Source organism: Elgaria multicarinata, chromosome 17 (assembly GCF_023053635.1).
Source record: "Elgaria multicarinata webbii isolate HBS135686 ecotype San Diego chromosome 17, rElgMul1.1.pri, whole genome shotgun sequence".
Lineage (NCBI taxonomy): Eukaryota > Metazoa > Chordata > Lepidosauria > Squamata > Anguidae > Elgaria > Elgaria multicarinata.
The window spans coordinates 24,567,249-24,588,370 of record NC_086187.1 but is presented as its reverse complement, the minus strand read 5'-3'; the positions used below and the strand labels follow the sequence as shown (position 1 = coordinate 24,588,370).

General features: G+C 46.5%; 1 protein-coding gene across 1 annotated transcript; it reads right to left on the bottom strand.

Annotated features, from left to right (window-relative positions):
* Nucleotides 1–17,669: 17,669 nt before the first annotated feature.
* Nucleotides 17,670–18,929, bottom strand: LOC134410300 (QRFP-like peptide receptor). Its single transcript, XM_063143492.1, has one exon. The coding sequence runs from the start codon at nucleotides 18,927–18,929 to the stop codon at nucleotides 17,670–17,672; it is 1,260 nt and encodes a 419-aa protein (XP_062999562.1).
* Between the last annotated feature and the right edge of the window lie 2,193 nt (nucleotides 18,930–21,122).

Genomic DNA, 21,122 nt, shown 5'->3' with positions numbered 1-21,122 from the left:
TATGAGAATAACGCAATTGCCCTAATAGTGACTTGCACTTTCTTTCAGTTCTTTTTAAAAAAGGATTTCCCCCACTCCAACGCCCTCCTTGAAAGAGCTCCTAATAAACAAGTGAAACTGGAGGGTCATGACATCTAAAGCCCCCTATAAACAACTGGGAGTAAGGAATGGCAAGCACACAATGAAAATGTGTATAAAAGTCTTAGCAACCATATACCCTGCCCCAGAATTAGCTGGGATTCCTTTCCACTTGTTCCTGCAGGCTTAGGGAAGAATATCTCTGTGCATATGCAAAGCGTCTTTGCTTCAAGACTAACCAAGGCTTCGTCTGAGCCATCTGGAATGATAACAGCAAGTGGGATTATTGCGGTGTATCCTCCCTCTGTGAGGGGGTGCTCCTGGTTCTATCCTGCCAGCCAGGACTTCTTCCAGGATAATTCCATTCCACAAAACCCACCTTATTTTCCATTTTTCTTTCCCCAACGACTCAACATTCTGTAGTTACTGAGCATGCTCAGTCCACATTGTGTCGAATATTTGGGGGGCAGGGGCAAGGCTGCCCACTTGGGCTTTTTAAAGGGTTTGTTTGAGGGTTGGTGTTGCTTTTTTAACAACTTCTTCAAACCTTGGGGTTTCCCTGAGCAGGTTGATCCCTCCCTCTTTTTCCTCAGTGGCTCCATTACAGCTACACAGCCATCGGCACTCACCACCTGAGTTCACCGCTAGAAGGAGTGGCATTAACGCATGTGTGTGTGCGCGCGCATGAGTGATGAATGCAAAACATGTCTTTCCTGGCTCAGAAATATGAATTTGGACGGCTTGCAATGTTGACCTCAAAAACGAGGCCAGCGTTATGAGCCTGGAAGTTCTTCTCTGGCTCAGATGTTAATCTGTGCTGGCAAAGGCCGTAAGTCTTCTCTCCATGTTCCCCGCCTCACACGCACACACTCACAAAAGTTCAAAAGAAGCTATTGTAGAGGTTTAGAAATCTCAAGGCAGAATCCAAAGCATGTGCAGATAGGAAAAAGGTCTACAATTCCCGGCAATTCCCAGCTGGCATGCATGCGAAAAGGTCCTACAGCTCCCAGCATTTCCCCTCCAAAATAACACGGGTGCACATCTAGACAGAAAAAAAGCCCTTCAACTCTCAACATTCCCATATCTATCTATCTATCTATCTATCTATCTATCTATCTATCTATCTATCTATCTATCTATCTATCTATCTTGTCCTGGGAGCTCTCCGACCTGGGTGGCTCTTACCCCGGCAGCAGGAGGCCAGCGGGGAGGCGGCGGCGGCAAGGACGCGGCCGGTTCCCCAGCCTCCTCCTCCACCGCCTCTTCCTCAGTGTCTTCTTTCTCTGTCTACACCCTCGTTTTGAGGACGCACTGGAGGCGCAAGCGCCTTCAGTACGACGTGTAGATTCCCTCCGTATAACAGCTAGAGGGGATTGCTTTCATGAGAATTGATGGTGGGTGGTTGTGTCTTCTGGCTGCAAGCCATTCCTCACTTGCTTAGTTAAGGGGGCTGAGGGAAGTTTGAACGTAGCCAGCAAGAAAGGCAGGAATCTGAGGTCTTTCCCCATGTTTAGCAAACATCCCGCAGCCTTACTGGGGCTTTGTCTCCTGGAATCTTCCGATCAGCAAAATGCACACACTCCCACCCTTTTTTCTGTTGCCAGTTCCTTCCCTAGAATAAGAGAGCACCATCTAGTGGCAGAATTATAGCGCTATGCCAGCTTTACACGCTGGGGACATCCTGCAATTATTTGCAATTATTTTAAACACCTTGCTTTATCTCTGTTGTTGTTGTTTTTAAAGTGAGATTACTGGGGGAAATCATGGAAGACATCCTGGAGGTTGACAGTGTCATGTAAAGGACCTACAAACTTCTATCAGTGGCCACCATGAGCGTGCAATAAATCACTTATGTAGAGAAGCTTAAACATCATTGCAGTCAATCTGGGACTTGGCAGTCCCTTTAGAGTTATCTTCAGATTCAATGGGAGAGCGAAGTAATAAATGGTCTCTTTGTGTCATGTCTAACCCTACTGCCCCTGTTTGGGGAGAGGGTGTTTCAGGTAATCAATCAGAATCAGATTCAGACCTAGAGGAGGTGGCACCAGACACCAGCCAGCCTGTACCAGTGGGGGAGGAAGCTTTCATGGGCGATTCACCAGCTTGGAGTCACCCCTCTCCAGAGCTTATCTCCTCAAGGCCAAATCCTACAAGCTCAGTGGGAAGTGAGCCTTCTTCCGGAGGAGAGCTCCCCGATAAGCTAGCTGATGCTAGGGTCCACCGGACGCTAAAACGCACAGAGTGGAAGGAAGGTGTGAGAAAGTCGGTCCAACTAGAATTGTGCCAGAACCCGCTTCCTCACCAAGCTCTCTGAAGTTACGGGCGTTTGGGAAGGGGCTTCCTGTTCTCCTTGGTCGGACAATTGTCTCGCTTAGTTTGTATAGTTTTGCCTAGAGGGAAGTTTCCAAGAGATTAGACTCTCTTCAGGTAGAAGTGATGTTTGCTGCTTCATAACAGCTTTGTGGATTACCTAGCAGGTCTCATAATTGATCTCCCATCAAAAGCAGGAGCTTTCTGAGAAACACAACACTTTTCAAGGCCGGCGAAATTCCATGCCGCATATTGGGAAACGGCGCACTCTTCTTAACGCACAGTGATGTCTCCTGGGAACGTGGACCAACCTCCTCGATGCAAAGTCAGGGCAGCTGGAGGACAAACCCCTGGTGTCTTGTGGATGAAGCCTGCTGACTTCGAAGTGTCCCTTGTGTCCATGAAGTACATTTCTCCTTTGTGGCCTTGGTTGCATTACACTTAATAAAAGCAACACTGTGAAGTGCTGCATTAATTTTTCAGCAATCTGGCATGAATGTATTTCGGTAGGGTGATCAAATGCAAAAGAGGGGAAGAAGGTCTTGGACCTGCCAGGGTCACCTTTTAAGGAAAAGGACAGGAGCGGGACACATCAACTTTCCTCACTGAGATGACCATGGGGTCAACTCAGACCACGTGTGATTATTTCTTGTGGAGACTTGTATTTCTGGTGCATTGGTTCCATACATCAAGGCTGCCATACTATACACACTTAACTGGGTTTTCCTTCAGACAAGACAGTCTTCTTGTTTCTTTCGTGAGAGCTGTACCAATTGTCCGCATTTCACAAATGACTCTACCCCTTCAGCAATTAGGCTATTAGTGAAGATTCCATAATGGCAGCTTTGTCTAATGTTGGAGTGAGATCACATGGTGAAGCGAGGGAGCGACAGACAAAATAAAATGAAAATGAAACATCTGGCAGCTTATACACAAGGTTGTATTATTTGTAAGATGGTTGGAGAATGCAACTCACCTGCAGAAAGTCAAAGGAACTTAGTAGTGGTGTATTATTTGCTTCCAGTCATAACTGGGTCATATTCTGCACAAAATACTTTATAACAGGGAAAATCTGGAACTTTTGGGGAGCAGGGAAGTCATAATACCTACTAATCAAAACCAGGGAATAAAATATGGCAAAAAGAGAACAGAACTGTAGCTGCAATTGGATAACTCAGACTTTTCCAGCCTAGTGCCCTCTATTGGCCATGCTAGCTGGAAATTATGGGAGTTGGAGTCCAACATCTGGAATGCACCAGGTTGGAGAAGGTGGGACTAACCATTTGTTCTTTAAGGCAGGGTAGAGAACCCTTCAGATGTTGTTGGACCACAATGCCTAGTATCCCTAACCATTGGCTATGCTGGTTGGGCTGATGGGATCTGTAGTCCACACGGTGCCCACCCTTTCTTGAAGGTCAGGGCCTGACTTTTTTATAGGATACTTTTATGGTTACATGTCAGGTTTGAGAACTGGTGATCCACTGTGGTTATCAGACTGGGCTCATTTCTCTCCAGTTCGTTCTTCCGTAACAAATTCACCAGATGGCCGTTGAGATGTTCTTTTCTGATAGCCGTCCAACCCCACTTTGCCCCATCTGCAAAAAGTGGATAATAATGTGTGTGTTTCTCCCTGCAGGAGTGTCATCAGGGCAACTGCAATAACGTATCTGAAGTCAGGGTATTTGATGTGTTAGTACTTCGCAAATTCCTGTGCAAAATGACCTCACCTGTATCTCACCTGTTCATATTTGTTGTTGTTTATTCGTTCAGTCGTTTCCGACTCTTCGTGACTTCATGGACCAGCCCACGCCAGAGTTTTCTGTCGCCACCCCTAGCTCCCCCAAGGTCAAGTCTGTCACCTCCAGATTATCATCCATCCATCTTGCCCTTGGTCGGCCCCTCTTCCTTTTGCCTTCCACTTTCCCTAGCATCAGCCTCTTCTCCAGGGTGTCCTGTCTTCTCATTATGTGGCCAAAGTACTTCAGTTTTGTCTTTAATACTATTCCCTCAAGTGAGCAGTCTGGCTTTATTTCCTGGAGCATGGACTGGTTTGACCTTCTTGCAGTCCAAGGCACTCTCAGAATCTTCCTCCAACACCACAGTTCAAAAGCATCTCTCTTCCTTCGCTCAGCCTTCCTTGTGGTCCAGCTCTCGCAGCCATAGGTTACTACGGGGAATACCACTGCTTTAACTATGCGGACCTTTGTTGTCAGGTTGGGGAAGCCAGGGTTAGAGTGTCGAACTAGGCCTGAAGAGACCCAGGTTCAAATTCCCACTCAGTCGTACAGCTAGACAAAGAAAAAGGGTAGAGTGACACACTCATTGTCTAGGGAAGACACTTCTTGGTTCATTTTGAACCCACTTTTCTCGCTATTCCCTGAGGCAGAAGGCTGTTTTAGGTGGAGACAGTTTGGGAGCTCTTATCAGTGTTGAAATAGGACTTCATTCCTTAGAACGGAGCCAGCCGCATCCACAAATACAAACAAACAGTAGTAAGGGATCTCTTTTCATAGTATTAGTTCTTCGTGTAAGAAGCTTCCATTTTAATTCCCCTGCATCCAAGTTGTGTATTTGCCCACCTACTGTTCTTTCTGTTCTACTGGAGGGGGGGTGGATTCTGGTGCTTAAAACAATCCCATCTGGTGCTTGATCATTCTGTGACTCAGTCCTGAGAGAGCTTTTCACAGCCATGTGCTTTTGTCTCCAGGCAAATACACCCCCACCCCCTGTGTACTTTCCTCTCTGGCAGAATTTTATCTCCCTAATATTTCCTGCAGTGTAAACATCTATTGGATCACCAGAAGATTGTGGAATTAAGTTTAATTCCCTTATCGCTGCACTTAATCGTACCAAACCTGTTGAGACACATTTGCGTAATTGCCCCCCTGACCCCTGCTTTTCCTGATAGACTTTGGAAAGAGAATATTTAACTAGGGTGACCCTATGAAAAGGAGGACAAGGCTCCTGTATCTTTAACAGTTGTATTGAAAAGGAAATTTCAGCAGGTGTCATTTGTATATATGGAGAACCTAGTGAAATTCCCTCTTCCTCACCACAGTTAAAGCTGCAGGTGCCCTGCCCTCTTTTGTATCTGGTCACTCTAGTATAGCTCCTGCAGCTATAACTGTTGTGATGAAGAGGGAATTTCACCAGGTTCTCCATATATACAAATGACACCTGCTGAAATTCCCTTTTCTATGCAACTGTTAAAGATACAGGTGCCCTGTCCTCCTCTTCATAGGGTCACCCTAATTTAACCCTCCTGATGTTTCTTCGAAGAGCAGCATTCATAGCGGAGAACTTCTGTTTATCTGCATCCTGGCTGTAACATGAATAGACTCAAGGCTGTGCTTCTTGAGGCTCGATTCTGATGTTGCTACTTCTGCCTGCTTCCAGTTGCATCCGTAAGGGATGATTCACATGTTACTTTTTGATGCGGTGCTGTGAGGGGGCGGTCTCCGAATGCGTTGTGTGAATGTGACCTCGTGTGGCGAGAGCTGGTATCGACCGCGCCAAGAGTGGAGCAAAGGCTGGGATTTACCCTGGCAGGCTAAATTCTGGCTCTGGCCACACGAGGGTGCATTCAGACAACGTATTTGGCTACGCCAAACTGATACATGGGTTTTAACAGGTCAATGGTTCATGTGAGAACGAGACCTGAAGCACTTAGTAGAGCTTCCAGTGCTGAGGTTTGCTGCTTTAGTTCTTGATGGCATTTTAGCTAGCAAGGTGTATCAGGATCACCGAGCCCACCCCCTCTCCCGGCCTCTGACGACCAATGAGAGGTTGCCTTCCGCCCGGAAATGCCCCTTGACGTAGTGCCTGAGCGAGAATAGACAGGGAAGAGTCTCACTGACCTTGCTTGGCCAGGAAAAATGGGGGTAAGTCCCCGACTTTTCAGCTGGGGAAGTTCAGCTCTTTGCCCCGGAGTGACTCCGAATTGGTGGCTGCGTCATATAACTGACGCAGTGCAGATTCGGAACCATGCCGGGGCAAAGACAGTGTTAAGATAGCCTCTATGTCTTTGAAGAGCAATACCATACCTCTCTGCCCTATCTCAATGTTCTTTCCTTCCAGTTATCAGTTTGTCATTAAAACTCACACGTTTCCATGAAGCACGAATGAAGGAAATTCTTTCGCTGTTCTGTAAAGAATAAAAAAATCAGAAGAAGCACAGCATCCGGAAAATGCAGTAATGGCAATATTTATCTTCCAATATAAACTCTATAGAAGCAGCAGAGTGTGTGCAGTCCTAGTCTACTAGTAAATCAGAAGTAAGGCAGGAAATGGAGTTACTGCAACATAAAAAGGTCTCGAAAGGATTATAAATATGTGCAGCAGCCAAGTGGCCATCGGCACGTTCGCTCCTTGGGTCTTTCTGTCCACCTACATTTGGGCTCTGGCAAGAAGAAATAAAATACACAAGAAGTCGGCGGACTCCAAAATGGCAATTTTGGGCCTGGCTGTTGCCCAGCTCTGGAAAGGCGGCTGGGTGGCCACTTACTCATTGCCCCCAAAAGAAGACACCAATTTGCACTACATTTGCCTGTGAACCTTTATATATCTGGGTGCGAATTTAGAAAGAAGAACTTCACTTGGAATAGAATTACAGCGGACAAGACGGTCCCTTTGTGCCAGTTTCATCGGCTGCAGAGATGCTAACTGTGGATGGGTGTTTTCAAGGCCCCTGCTCCTTGGCAGCCCATCACACAGAATCCTACAATCCTAGAATTGTAGAGTTGGAAGGGGCCTCTAAGGCCATCGAGTCCAACCCCCTGCTCAGTGCAGGAACCCACCCTAAAGCATCCCTGACAGATGCTTGCCCAGCTGCCTCTTGAAGGTCTCTTGTGTGGGAGAGCCCACAACCTCCATAGGTAACTGGATCCATTGCCAAATAGAGGACACTTCCAAATAGAGAACTGACCTCTGTGAAGTAGGACACATGGGCAGCCTAGCCCTGGGCCAGTATTGTCATGCCATCTTTACTCCCGCAGGTAGGGGCAGATCTGGCTCCAGGTTTTGGAGGGCCCATGGCCAAGACAACCACAGTGGACTCCTCCCTCAGGGAGTCAACCTTCTTGCCACCATGGCCACCAGCTGCTTTTGCTCCTCACCTTCTTTCTCAGCTTTGCTGCCAGTTGTGGCTTGACAGGTAGCGAACCAAGGAACCAGGAGGCCACGGCATCGCCTCCTCTTCCTCCTCCTCACCACCACACCATTGTCTGGGCCAGAGTGAGAGGAAGGTGATCCATCAGGTTGCAATGTTGAAGAGGAAGAACAACTTCAGCGGATTCTTACCCATGGGCCCCTGCTGAGGTATGGGCCCTCAGCAGGCACCCTCTCATGCCTACCCTTGATACTCCGAGGCTGTGTGCCTTGCTTCCAATCTTGGGATATTGAAGAGATCCGCAATGGATTCAAATGAGTTTGGATTTCAATGAATCCAACTTGTGGATTCTGCAGCGGGCCGGCTTTTTCTGAGCAATGTGGATTCCATCAACTTGTGGACCGGTTTTTCACTGGGGGAGAGGCAGGGGGGAATTTGTGCCAGTAGAACGAAATCCTGGTTAAAAAATAACAAACCAGTTCCGTCAGTGAACAAGCGACCAAACAAAAGTCACTTGATTATGGGCGAAACCGAGACAGAACAGAAATAATAATAATAATAATAATAATAATAATAATAATAATAATAATAAATTTCTTACCCGCCTCTCCACTTGGATCGAGGCGGGGAACAACAATGAGTATAAAACACATTAAAACTGATTAGAAGCCATAGCATACATGATTAAAACAAAATCCACACGTCCCTAGGTGTACCCCAGAGTGTTTTGAGTAGTGCAAAGGATTCTGGGATAGGATTAGTTCAGGTGTGGCCGGCCACGGTGGAGGCAGTGCGCTAGGTGCAGGGCTTATAGCCCAAATGATCAAATGGAACAAAGGAGAACGATGAAACCTAACAGGGACTGCCCATGGCTCATAGGAAGAGTTGGAGCACATGCTTGATTTGAACAGGCTCCTTCCTCCGTAGGGGCGATCTTCTGAGAATCCAGCTGCGAAAGACTGTAAAAGGGAGCTGTGTTGGTTTCTGGTTGTTATGCTGCAAACGCTGTGAGATGGCGAGAGATCCCCACGTGCTAGACAGGAGGTCATAATTGAAATGAGACCTCAGGAAGGCAAGAAGAAAGGGAAAGAGGCCATTTGGGGCTCATCCCCTTGTTTCATGTCGGATGAGCACCGAGTTGCAAATTTGTCGGTTGCCTGTCAAAGCAATTAAGCAGGCGCCGGAAGCCCTTGATGCTCCCTTGGCGTGACAATGTCCTCTGAGCTTCGAATGCTCTTTCCACGCCCAGCCTGCCTGGTACTTGTGAAGATCTGGGAGGCAATATTTGGGTCTCGTGGGAAACAGAAAGCATTCCTCCTCCGCCCCCTGGCAAATGGCCCCTGCAACACGCTCTGGCGTTGTTTGCGTGCCACTGGATTAATTGTTTTATTAATTTAACTGTCCGAGCCTTTATCAGAACGCATTAGCACATACCTGCGAGCTTTAATGCACTTATGGCAAGTCTACTTCCTTCCCGGTAATTGCTTCAAGAAGTTTCCATGAGACCCGTTGTCTCTGGTGTGGCAGAGCGGCTGACTTTCAGGTTTATATTCCTCCCTACCACACCCCCACCTCCAATATGCTCTGGGTACATTTTGGTCTCTCCAGCGTGCTGTGTAACAGCTTACACGATTGCAACCGACCGGATAATGGCAAGTGCCTGTCTCAGCAGAGATTCGGCGCGTGCCATCCTGAGTGGCGTTTCGGAAAGTCCTTTGGCGATGGAGCGACAAAGCAGCCGCCATGCTCACCTGCTGTGGGATAAAACCCTGTTGATAAATCACTTCAGCCAAGGATGCCTGCATGGAAGGCGGATTCAGTAATCAACGAATGATGCAGGCGGTCCAGCGTCCCTCCTTCTAACTCATGGAAATGCAGGCGGTAGAGCTTCCCCAGCGGCTCTGAGAGAAGGATGTTGTGCTCCGGGGGGGGGGGGGGGGCAGCAAGAAAGCTTTGGACAGGGAATGCCACAAAAAGAAATGGATTGCATGACATCTCCAGGCATCATTGAGCATCCAGAGCCTCTGTTAAAGGCAATGGTGTGCGGATTGTAAAGCCCACTGGACAGAATTATTTCCCAGTGGGATGTAAAATAGTAATAACACTCAAACGATATGCATTCCCCCCCATGGATTAAAGCATGAAAATGCACTCGGAGGGAATTTGCAGATTTGGGGGAGGGAGGAGGCAGTGTGGTGTAGTGGCTAAAGTGTCGGACTGGGGGTTGGGAGATCCGGGTTCTAGTCCCCACTCGGCCATGGAAACCCACTGGGTGACTTTGGGCCAGTCACAGACTCTCTCAGCCCAACCTACCTTACAGGGTTGTTGTTGTGAGGATATAATGGAGAAGAGGAGGAGGATTACGTACGCCTCCTTGGGTACGTAAAAAAAGGTGGGATATGAATGAAATAAATAAATTTTCACAGGTGTGAATTTGCACGAGTGCAAATTGCATTTGCACAAATTTGGGAAACTGGGGGGAAAAATATATCTGATTTTGCCAATGAGTGGATGATGGAATGAAAGGCAGCAAACGATCCCTGAAAGGCAGATGGAACGGACGTTACACAAGCCATACAACCCTAGTGACAGCGATGCTATAATGGGGTGCAATGTTCCTCTGTGCATAGAGCACTCAGGGATGCCTTGTGTCTCCTCAGGAATCTCTGCAGCATAGAACCCACCGCTCATAATGACAAACGTTGTTCTGCCAGTAATATGACGGGCCAGGCCTTCTCTCCCTGCGCTTTGCTCACGCTGCCTGAATAAATGAGTCTTTTAGCTGGCTGCGGTGCAGGTTAAGAGTCAATGGGCAGTAATTGTCGCTGTCTGCATCTCGCATCTCACACGAAGGCTTGTCGCCGATGCGGTCGCAGCTCTCTGAGATGAGCCCCTCGGTGTCTTTATTAATAGGTGTTAGAAGATGCAATCTCTCTCTTTGCACCAAGGTTCATAAGAAAGTGTCATGTCGCCCCACGGATGCATGGGCGGAAAACAGTTCCGGGTGTCAACAAGAGCCTGGGAAGAGAAAGAAAGGCACTAAGGCGGGTGGCATCGAAGGAGGACGTTGGTAGGCCTATGGGGCAATCAGAGTCCAAACCGATAACGTGGTGTAGTGGTTAGAGTGCTGGAGTGGGACTCGGAAGATCCAGGTTCTGGCCCCCTCTTGGCCATGAAGCTCAGTGGGTGACTTTGGGCCAGTCACTGGCTCTCAGCCTAACCTACCTCACAGGGTTGTTGTGAGATGGAGAGAAGGAGGACCAGAGACACCACCTTTGGGTTCCTTACAGGAAAGGCAGGATATAAATGTAACACGTGCAGGATTTCTTAGATCTCACGTTGCTCCCTCCCTCTGTGTCTGCTTGGTCATGATCTTCATAGGATGGCCAAGGGAGAGTCCACATGTCCCTGCCTAATCTACCTATGAGGGCTGTTGTTTGGGTACATGAGGCCTGCTAAGTGTTTGCCCAGTTGAGGCTGGTGGCTCCGAGGTCAGTGGGGTGGTGAATCTGCTCTGGGTTTCAGTCAGAACTCTAAAGGAACTATCCAGAAACCAGTCAGAGTTCTAAGGGAGCTCCACACCTTGGGGAGCTCCTTTAGAGTTCTGACTGAAACCCAGAGCGGATTCACTGCCCCACTGACCTCGGAGCCACCAGCCTCCACTGTGCCTGTCAGTGTTGTGATGGGGAGATCGCGGTTGCCACGGCAATGGGTTTTATAGAAATGGATGACACTGTTGTGACCACAATGGCTTTTTTAAAGCCAAAAAACCTGCTTCTGTTGAAGCCCAGAGGAAAACTGCAGCTGGCATTGAATTCCTCTTATCTGGGAGGAGATAAGCAAGTGAAAACATTTCGGTGGTATTGATCCAAGCTGGCCTCTGCCACCGCTGCTGCCGTGCGGGTGATTTGATCAAGGTCGGATGCAGGGAGGGGGGCACGGAGGAGAAAAGCGATTGGACGTCCTACAATTGCGATTTACCTCAGTGGCTTTTAAATAACGGAAGACTGGGCTTCAGAGCCAGGGATCGTGAAAGATATTCATCTCAAAAAATCATTTGTGTGCTTTTTAATTTTTTTAAAAAGGAGCCAAAGCAAGAGAGATTGTGGGGTACGCAGGGGGGTTTCCCTTTGCTGCCCCTCTGCCGCCTGAGGCGGTCGCCTCACTCTGTCTAACGATGGGGCCGGCCCTGGATGCCAGGATAGCCCTGCTGTTTTGCTACATTGTGCAGCATGCATAACTGACGGTTAGAAACTATTGGGAAAGCCCTCTGGTCCGGCTGCCTGACCTGTACTCGTTTCGTCAATGGTGGCCTCTTTGGTTTCCCAACGGCATTGCAAAGAGCTGGGGCACTTCCATGCCTGGCTGATGGACGGCTATTTGGAACAGGGAGAGGGTGTAAAGGCAGCCCCAAGGGGGGGGGGATAATCTATAAATAAAGTTGTTGGGTTTTTAAAAATTAAGTGCAAGAGGAATGTCGCACCCCCGAGTCTTCTGAAATGCCAGGGATGAGTCATGCAGCTATTGGGTGACCAAAGGACTCTTGAGGCCTTAGCTTTGAATGTCACAGGTTCAAATCCCACCCAGGGCATCAGTGAGTGAAACTTTTCAAGTCTGTGTCATGCAGCCCTGATGCAAGAGACGCGGCTTCTGTTTCGAAGCAGGTGTGTGTGCTTTAAAAACAGCCCTTCATTATATCGAGAGGCCTCTCGGCGATCTCAGCAGTAGGGTCGAGGGGTGGAGGGTATGGGGGGGTGTTCAGCGGGAGACAATGACCTCAATGAGAGGAAGATGGTGAGATGAAAACGGTGGAGTTGCTGGGCACTGGAGAGGAGATAAATGAAGTGGTGACATAATGGAGACCAATTGGTGCACGAAAGAGGAGTGTGTGGGTGCTTGGAGAAGAAACAAAAGTGGTGAATGTATTATTTAATTGGACTCAGGGGAAACATTTGGGGTCACTGCATAATTCATTGAATGGACTCATCACTATATTAGGGCCAAACTCTCAGCAGCAGAGCCATGTTTTGTACCCGTTGTTACCACATTTCCAGGGGTGGGTAGGTCAAATATTTGAATGGGCTTCCATAAATGATACAAGCATTTTGCAAAGTCCCCATTTGAGTCTGCCGTGACCGTCAGAGATGGTTTTAGGTAAGCCATTCTGCCGCAAAGCTTTTCTGCACAAGGCATTTGTTGTGTGCTTGTGTTTCTGTATTCATGGGTTATTTAGATGTTTTTGTGATCCTCCAGTTTTGCTTCTGTTTTTTAAGAGCACTTTCTGGGGTTTTTTTTATGGGGGGGGGAATGGAGTATTATTTCTGAGAGCGAAAGAAAAGCTTTCCGACTTGTGTAACTGCACTAGTCTGCTATAGTATAGCGCCATCTAGAGATTATATAGAGGAAAAGCAGAAAAATAAATAAATAAATAAATAATGTGTGTGTTTCTATCTGTCTATATCTCATGATTCAGGTTAAAGATAAGAGTAACGGCATGAAATGGGGGGGGGAATCATTACACATTATATCTTTACCGAAACACCTAATATGTTTCAAGTGTACACCTGAAGACATAACATGAGAAGGAGGCAATATGTGTATAGTGGGGGTACACTCATCAGGGAGCTCAATGAGTGGCAGTCCCCCCTTCTTGAGTACTGCTGAATGGGAAATAAGGACTTCTAATGTATGGAATAGCCCTGAGGCTGAGGTCATGGGATCAGCTTTCATTATTTTATTTTTTTAATTTATTACATTTTTATACCGCCCAATAGCCGAAGCTCTCTGGGCGGTTCACATTATCAGCTGCTGTTCAGCCTGCCTCTGACAACATGAGCTGAAAGGGGGAAATCTCAAGGGCAATGCCATTCCTCCCAAATATCTCATAATTTAAAAACACGCACACACCATCTTTTCATGTTCCGGGCATCAAACCCTGTTCCAGTCCTATAACTTATTTCCTGCAGCATCGTAAAAGGCATTTGTTACTGAACAACGGGAAATATCCCTTGTGTGCTTCAGAATTTACTCCTCATGATTCGTTTGCTTTGCTTTATTATTATTATTTTTGCTTCAACACACACACACACAAACCCACGCAAGGGAGAGGGGGGGGGATAACGGATTGCAGGTGTCATCACCTGCAACAACTAAAGATGGTGATTTACTGAGACAATCCTGGATCAAGATGCCTCTTCCTCCTGCGATTTCAATTCTTTTCCATTCCTTACCTGAGCTGAACCATTCACCATGCCATTGGATCCTAAAAAAAGCTCACCGGGAATTAAATTCTCCACCCAAACGTTGTGAATTTGGATTGTGAAAATTGTTGTAAGATTGGGGATTGGATGGGAAAGAGTTAATGGGCCAGAGGGACTGCACCTGCTTCTACTTATACCATGCCTGTATATTTGTAACTAAATGCAAATATTATAAAACACCATTGAGCTTCCCTGTGACTTCCTCCCAAAGGAAAGGCTATCAAGGGCTACTAGCCCTGATGGTTGTGTGCTATCTCCAGTATTCGAGGCAGTAAGCCTGTGTGCACCTGTTGCTGGGGAACATGGGTGGGAGGGTGCTGTTGCACCATGTCCTGCCTTGTTGGTCCCTGGACGATGGCTGGTGGGCCACTGTGTGAACAGAGTGCTGGACTAGATGGACCCTTGGTCTGATCCAGCATGGCACTTTTGATGTTCTTCTGAAACCAAACGCCTCCCCTGAAATTTCTCACTGCTTGGAGAGTGGGGTGAACACAGCGATATCATGGGAATGGTCTCCTAGTATTGTGTAGATATTCAGTGGATATTTGGTAATCATTTGGTATCCAGCATCTGCATTTGATACTTTTGTTTCCGTGTTTAATCTCGGTTTGGCAGTTGGCATCTGGCAATCTTTATCGGTGGATTTGTAAATGGGTTTCGTAAACTTTACTCGAAATGTGCTGCGCACACCTATGGGCGAGGAACAAGAGCAGCTGGCGACAGTGGCAGTGAGAAGGTTGACTCACTTGATGGAGGAGGTCCATTGAGGGTGTCTTGGCCAAGGGCCCTCCAAAACCTGACCCTGGCCATCATGGATACGTCTCCAAGAACAAGGAAGCGTTGGATGGCCCATTTTTGCCCTTCCCTCCTGTATTGCAGGGCAACCATGATGGCCAAGTTTCCCATCATGAGTCAAGAGAGGACCTCCACAGCGGACCTCCCTTTCTGTGTGTGAACGTCCCTCTTGGACCCCAGTAGGGAATGGCCCTAGTAACCTACGACTCCCAGGTTGCCCTCTCAGCATCCATAGGACTGTGCTCTACATATAATTGCTTCTATACTTAAACCTCTGATGTGTCTTTATCAATTCAACCACCCGAACACCCTTTTCCCTGTTTCCTTTGATTTGAGTTGCTTATTAAGTACAAATTTCCCTATTTCATTATGGGATGCTGCATTGTTCTGTATCATTCTATAAATGTTTTGGGGGAGGTTGCTTGCCAAATGAAACTTTCACATTAAGAGGCAAAATAGTTACTTGTTTGTACCAGATACCAGGGCAGGATCTACACTACTGCTTTATAATGGTTTATAACTGATTTGACAACTGATTTGGGCCCAGGACACATTCCGTATACAGTTTTCAAAGTGTTTACAAAGTAATATATATCCTGTTTGGTGTAGATCTGGTCCAGGGGGACCCAAGCCAAGGCAGACGGCTGTTGATGCTGTGCCCTGCTGGTGCGTGCAAAGAGATCCTGGCTGTCCACCATTGGAAACAGGACACTGGCATAGACAGCTTTCATATGGAAACCAAGGCCACAGCTAGACCTTAGGTTTATCCTAGGATCATCCAGGGTTCTCCCCTGCCTGAGCACTGCATCCTGTATGTCACCTAGATGAACAGGTTTGACTCCTGGACGATCCAGGGATAAACCTTAGGTCTAGCTATTTATTTTATTTTATTTTATTTTATTTTATTGTTGCATTTCTATCCCGCCTTTTTCCTCCAAGAAACCCAAGGCGGCATACATAATCCTCCTCCTCCTCTCCATTTTATCCTCACAACAACAACCCTGTGAGGTGGGTTGGGCTGAGAGTCTGTGACTGGCCCAAAGTCACCCAGTGGGCTTCCATGGCCGAGTGGGGACTAGAACCCGGATCTCCCGACTCCCAGTCTGACACTTTAGCCACTACACCACACTGGCTATGGCCCAACACTTTAGATACAATACATATAATGTTGTTTACTTGGATGAAAGTTTTTTTTTTAAAAAATAGTAATTGGATGAGAACCTTGATTACTCTGTAGTTTTTCTAAGATTCCTTTGAAAAGAGAAGATCAAACTACCACACATTTGAAGCCACATTTGAAGGAGAAAAGTACACTTTGAGGCTCTTCTCTGGAGAGAAATATCACAGCAGGGGCAATTGGATTCTGATTTTTATTTAGCTACACACTGCCTCTTTTCCCCCCTTTTAAATTTTTTACTTTGCATGCAACTGGGCTTTCTTACAGCTGCTGCTGAGAGAGCTTTTATGCTTCCAAGTGTAAATTTGTATCTGTGGGAATCCGGAGGCATCCAAGTGATTGAGAAAGACCAAGGGGGTTGGAAGAAATAGTCCCAGTTCAGTTCGTGGAAGGGCTTTGAGGTCCCAAGGTGAAGTGCCAGATGCAGAGATGTGCAAGTCCAATTTTTATTCCATCTCGAGCAATCCTTTCAGGTTAATTCCACCTGGAGAATTTCACTGCATGCCTCCCAACTCTCTGGGTAGGAAACAAGCTACCAGTTCAAAAGGGCTTCACTAGCCTTTTGTTCTCCAGATGTGGTGGACTATGTGCTGGCTGAGAACATCTGGGGGTCACCAGGTTGGGAATGACTGGTGTAGAAATGTGCTTTCTCTTGTTGATTCCAAGCAAAGCGATCTCTCCTCTCCCCAGGTTGGTCAACTTGACTTAGATATCCATGCTTCCTATTCTAATTTTCCTCTTGGAGAGCAGTTTCTGCTAGATGCTCCCCCTTGTTGAAAATCCAAGGTTCAGACAAAGTCTAATTAAGGTCCTGTGTCTCAAACAATCCTTAATGACGGAGCACAGCTCTGGGACTTTTTTCAGAGCAGAAGCAATGATGTCATCTGTCAGAACATCCAGGTACTTAGTGGATCTTGCTTGGTCTGGTAATTGAACAAGGTGATAACAAGGCTTTCACGTTTTTACATATGTGTGTGACAGATTAGTTGGGATGCTCCTGGTGGTTCCAAACAGATTTATGGTCTGACTTGAGTCCACCTGGAGTAGCGTCTTCAGTTTGGTGGCTCACTTTCTATGGAACTCCCTGCCTCTAGAGGTTAGGTAGACATCAACATTATGTCATTTTCAGCATCTGCTTAAGACATCTTTATTTCAAGAAGACTTCCTTGATTGACCAGCTATGTTTTTTATTGGTTTTCCATTTTTTAAATTGTTTATTACGTCGTTTTAATTTTCACATGTTTTCATGTTGTGTTTTTATTCTTTTTATCTTTTATTGCTGACTGCTCCAGAACCTATTTAGATGTCAAGTGGTATATAAATGCTGTAAATAAATAAATAAATAAATAAATAAAATAATTAGCATTGAGGAAATAAAAATATGTGGGAAATGATCAGGCAGAGGCTGGATACATTTTTCTTTTCTTTGATGGAGTCCCTACTTCACTCTAGAGGTTCAAATGCTCACACTTCTTTGCGAGATTTTTTGTATCTCTGATTAAAGTCTAAAGGTTGCTTTCCAGGTAACTGAAGAACTTTTGTTAAAGCTCAAGTGTATGGTCAGAAGTAAGCAGAACTGAGTTCAACGGAACCTACTCCCAAATAACTATGCATGGGATGCCCTGTAAAGATAATTGTATGATCTCTACTAGTGGCTAATCTGTCAGTTTCATTTTCTCCCACATTATAATGTTGTTGTTGTTGTTTTAAAAAAAGGTTCTTCCCATCCTGTTTTTAAGGAAAATTGCAAATTTTGGTAAGCTCTGAAAATTGAACTGAACAAAATTCTCACCCCAGGGGTGTGACTATGGATTCTCCTTGGAAGTTTTGCTGTGGAGGTTGTCGTGCTGAGTTCCTGCAAAACGTAGCACCACCTCCCTGAGAGAGAGAGAGAGAGAGAGAGAGAGAGAGAGCGAGAGCTTGATACAGTCACAGGGCTGCCTTACACTTGGGTTCTTGGACTGGAGCTCTTCTTGAGTTTCTTTCCAATTGCCACAACACGGTTGGGTTCTTTGCTTGCGGGCCCCATGGGCCCCTTGTATGAGACTAGCTCAGGAACAGACAAGGGCAAACTCTTATCAGAGAAAGAGAAGCTGAGAAGAGAGACCATCTTCTTGTGGTACCTGCTTTTCATTTCCTTGGCTGACCGGTAGAGGTTCCCAACAAAGCAGTAGCAGATCGGATTGAGGCTGGAGTTGGTGAGACTGAGCCACTGGGCGAAAGGACGAAGCTGCAGGACCCAGGGGGATGGAGCCACATCCTGCAAGGACTTAGGGCTGTTGAACTCGATCCAGATGTCCATGGTGTAAATGGGCAGCCAGGAGATGGCAAAGAGCAGGACCAAGGCCACCACCATCTGGGCCACCTTCTTGCGGATCTTCAGCCTGGACGCCGGCAAGGTCTGGTTCAGAGCGCCGCTGTCCCTCAGCGCCCTGGTGGGGCTCCAGAGTCGATGGATGGTCAAGCAGCAGATGACCATGTTGAATGAGACGGGCAGGCAGTAGAGGGCACAGAAGAGGAGGAAGCTATAGGCTTGCTTGACTCTCTGCTGGGGCCATATCTCCCTGCAGATGGGGAACGCCAGCGGAAGGCCTGGTACCACTCCGATCTCATCCCGCTTGTTCATAAAGATGAGGGGCATGCAGATTCCCGAGGACAAGATCCAGACCACCAGAATGGTACTCAGGATCTTCCGGCGAGTGAAGAAGGACCTGGCATTGAGAGGGTTGTGCACGCTGTAATACCGGTTCAGGCTGATCACCGTGAGGCTGAGGACGCTGGCCGAGACCGACACGGCCTGGATAAAAGGCACGGCCCTGCACAAGAGGTCCCCGTAGACCCAGGCTTTGTAAATCAAGTTCCCCACCGTGATGGGCATGCAGACACACACCACCATCAGGTCGCAGATGGCCAAGTTGATCAGCAGGCTCCTGGTGGCGCTGAGGCTGGGCACGCGGCGGCTGCGTTTCCCGGTAAGCATCCGGAGCGACATGACGTTGCCGACGAAGCCCACCAAAAAAGAGGCCAAGTACATGATGGTGAGGCTGATGGTGACAGGGTCCTTGTCGAAGAGGAACAGCAGCTTTTCCAGTTCCTCCCAGTCCAGCTCCTGGCTCCCATTTAACCCTCCCATCGAGGAGAGATTCTCTGGTTTCCAGAGCTCCCGCAGGCTCCCGGTGATCGTGAGACGGGAGATGTTCATGGCTCTTGCTTCTCTCGTCACATGGGTCCAGCCTGCTATTAGTCGGGGAGTTTCCTTTCCCACGGCAAGACTCTGAATTGGTTTAGAGGGGGTTATTCAAGTCTAGGGGAGGGAAAATCAGAAGTTTTTACTAAGAAAAGGTCAGATCATTCCAGCAGTAAGCCTATTAGGACATGGGAGTAAATCAGTCAATAAAGAATACTGTATATTCTTAAACATGTACCCCTGGTATGATGCTCATTTTCAAAAGCTAAGAAACCAGGTTTGAATATTTGTCTTAAACCAGCTTTGCCTTAAACTTCTCTTAAACCAGGTTTGAATATTTGTCTGTTTAGCCCATTATTGTCCACTACAGGGTAGGCGGCCTGGTGGACTGCTCTTCCTATAGTCCCTGAGCTTTGGCCATGTTGGCTGGGGCTGATAGAAGCTGTAGTCTAAATCAGTTGCATGGTAGGCACAAGATTTCTTACCCCTGATTGGCAGCAGTTCACTAGGCCAGACAAGGTCCTTTTCCATCACCTCCTCCCCAATCCTTCTATATGAAGATGCCCAGGTTCAAACTGCAACCTTCATCATGTAAAGCATACACTCTACCATAAAACGGGACCATGGTCCTCCATTCCTCCATGGTGCATCCTTGGAGCAGATGAAATCATGAAGAATGTAAGATTTCCCCCTCTTCAATATCCTACCAGGAACTAAAATGAACAAGATAAAACAGACCTCTGATATCAAGCCAAGCACAAGCCGTTTCAGGCCCCAGTGATTTAAGAAACCCCTTTAATGTTTCTCACTGAAAGCTACCGAGCTTAATCGGGCTGGAAGGAATACAGTCTGTGGTGGTGTAGTGGCTAATTGGGCTGGAAGGAATACAGTCTGTGGTGGTGTAGTGGCTAATTGGGCTGGAAGGAATAGAGCCAGTGTGGTGTAGTGGCTAAGGTGTTGGACTGGGAGTCGGGAGATCTGGGTTCTAGTCCCCACTCAGCCATGGAAACCCACTGGGTGACTTTAGACCAGTCACAAACTCTCAGCCCAAGAGTCTGAGTTGTTGTGAGGATAAAATGGATAGGAGGAGGATTATGTATGCCACCTTGGGTTCCTTGGAGGAAAAAAGGTGGGATATGAATGAAACAAATAAATAAATCTGTAGGTTACGTGCTTTTTTTACATCTAGTTCCAGGATGGCTATGTAAATGAAGATTAATTTTTATGGATCACAAAAAAAAAAGTCTCTTACTTATGTAGGCACACGTGAGTAATGAAAAGCACTTAAACTCACTCTAGAATGATTAACGTTGGAGAGAGGCTGTGAGGTCTTCCAAATTTGAGTGTGCATTTTTGCTAATGTTCATTTTAGTTTCGCATTGCAGAGACAGTTAAAAGAAGATGCAGAAGAAGAAGAAGAAGAAGAAGAAGTCATAATGTCATTTGTAGAAAGGTAGCTTTCTTTTCTATCCATTGGGCACCTTTTGGAGGCTAGTTTGTAGATGCCACGTAAAAACTTATTTTCACCTAGCCGTTTTGAGTTATAGCATTCAAGAAAGCTATAAAGACTAATCTCTTCTGACAGGCCTATCCAGTGGATTTTTAAGATGTTTTTAGGATTGTTTTTAGGATTTTTTTTAGGATGTTTTTAACAATGTATATTATGTTTTAATTCAGTTTTATGTATTTTATCATTTATTGTTACCTGCCTCGATCAGAGTAGAGAGGCAGGTAAGAAATATTATTATTATTATTATTATTATTATTATTATTATTATTATTATTTGATTAATTTGATGATGGTGATGATGGTAATGAAGCCTTGTTATACAGGTTATGGTTATGTTTGCTTCGGGGCTTTCATATTTACATAGCCTTAGTCTGATGCTGCCAGCTACCTTGGGGAAGAAATATTTTAAAGATGGAGTAGGCATATTTTAAAGAATTACAGACAGAAGTATGGCTTCATTCCTATGGATGCTTACTTGGGATTAAGCCCTACTGAGTACAGTGGAATGTACATCTTAGTAACATGCACAGGTCTGCGCTGTAAATAAATAGCCTTGATATTATCTGGCGGGTCCTGGTGCAATGAGGAGGCTTTAGGGTGCAATCCTAGGCACAACTGCTTGGGATAAAATGCCACCAAACCCATATCTAGGTTCAGGCTGCAAGGAAGACCCTATCAGCAATTTAAAAGAATCCTCA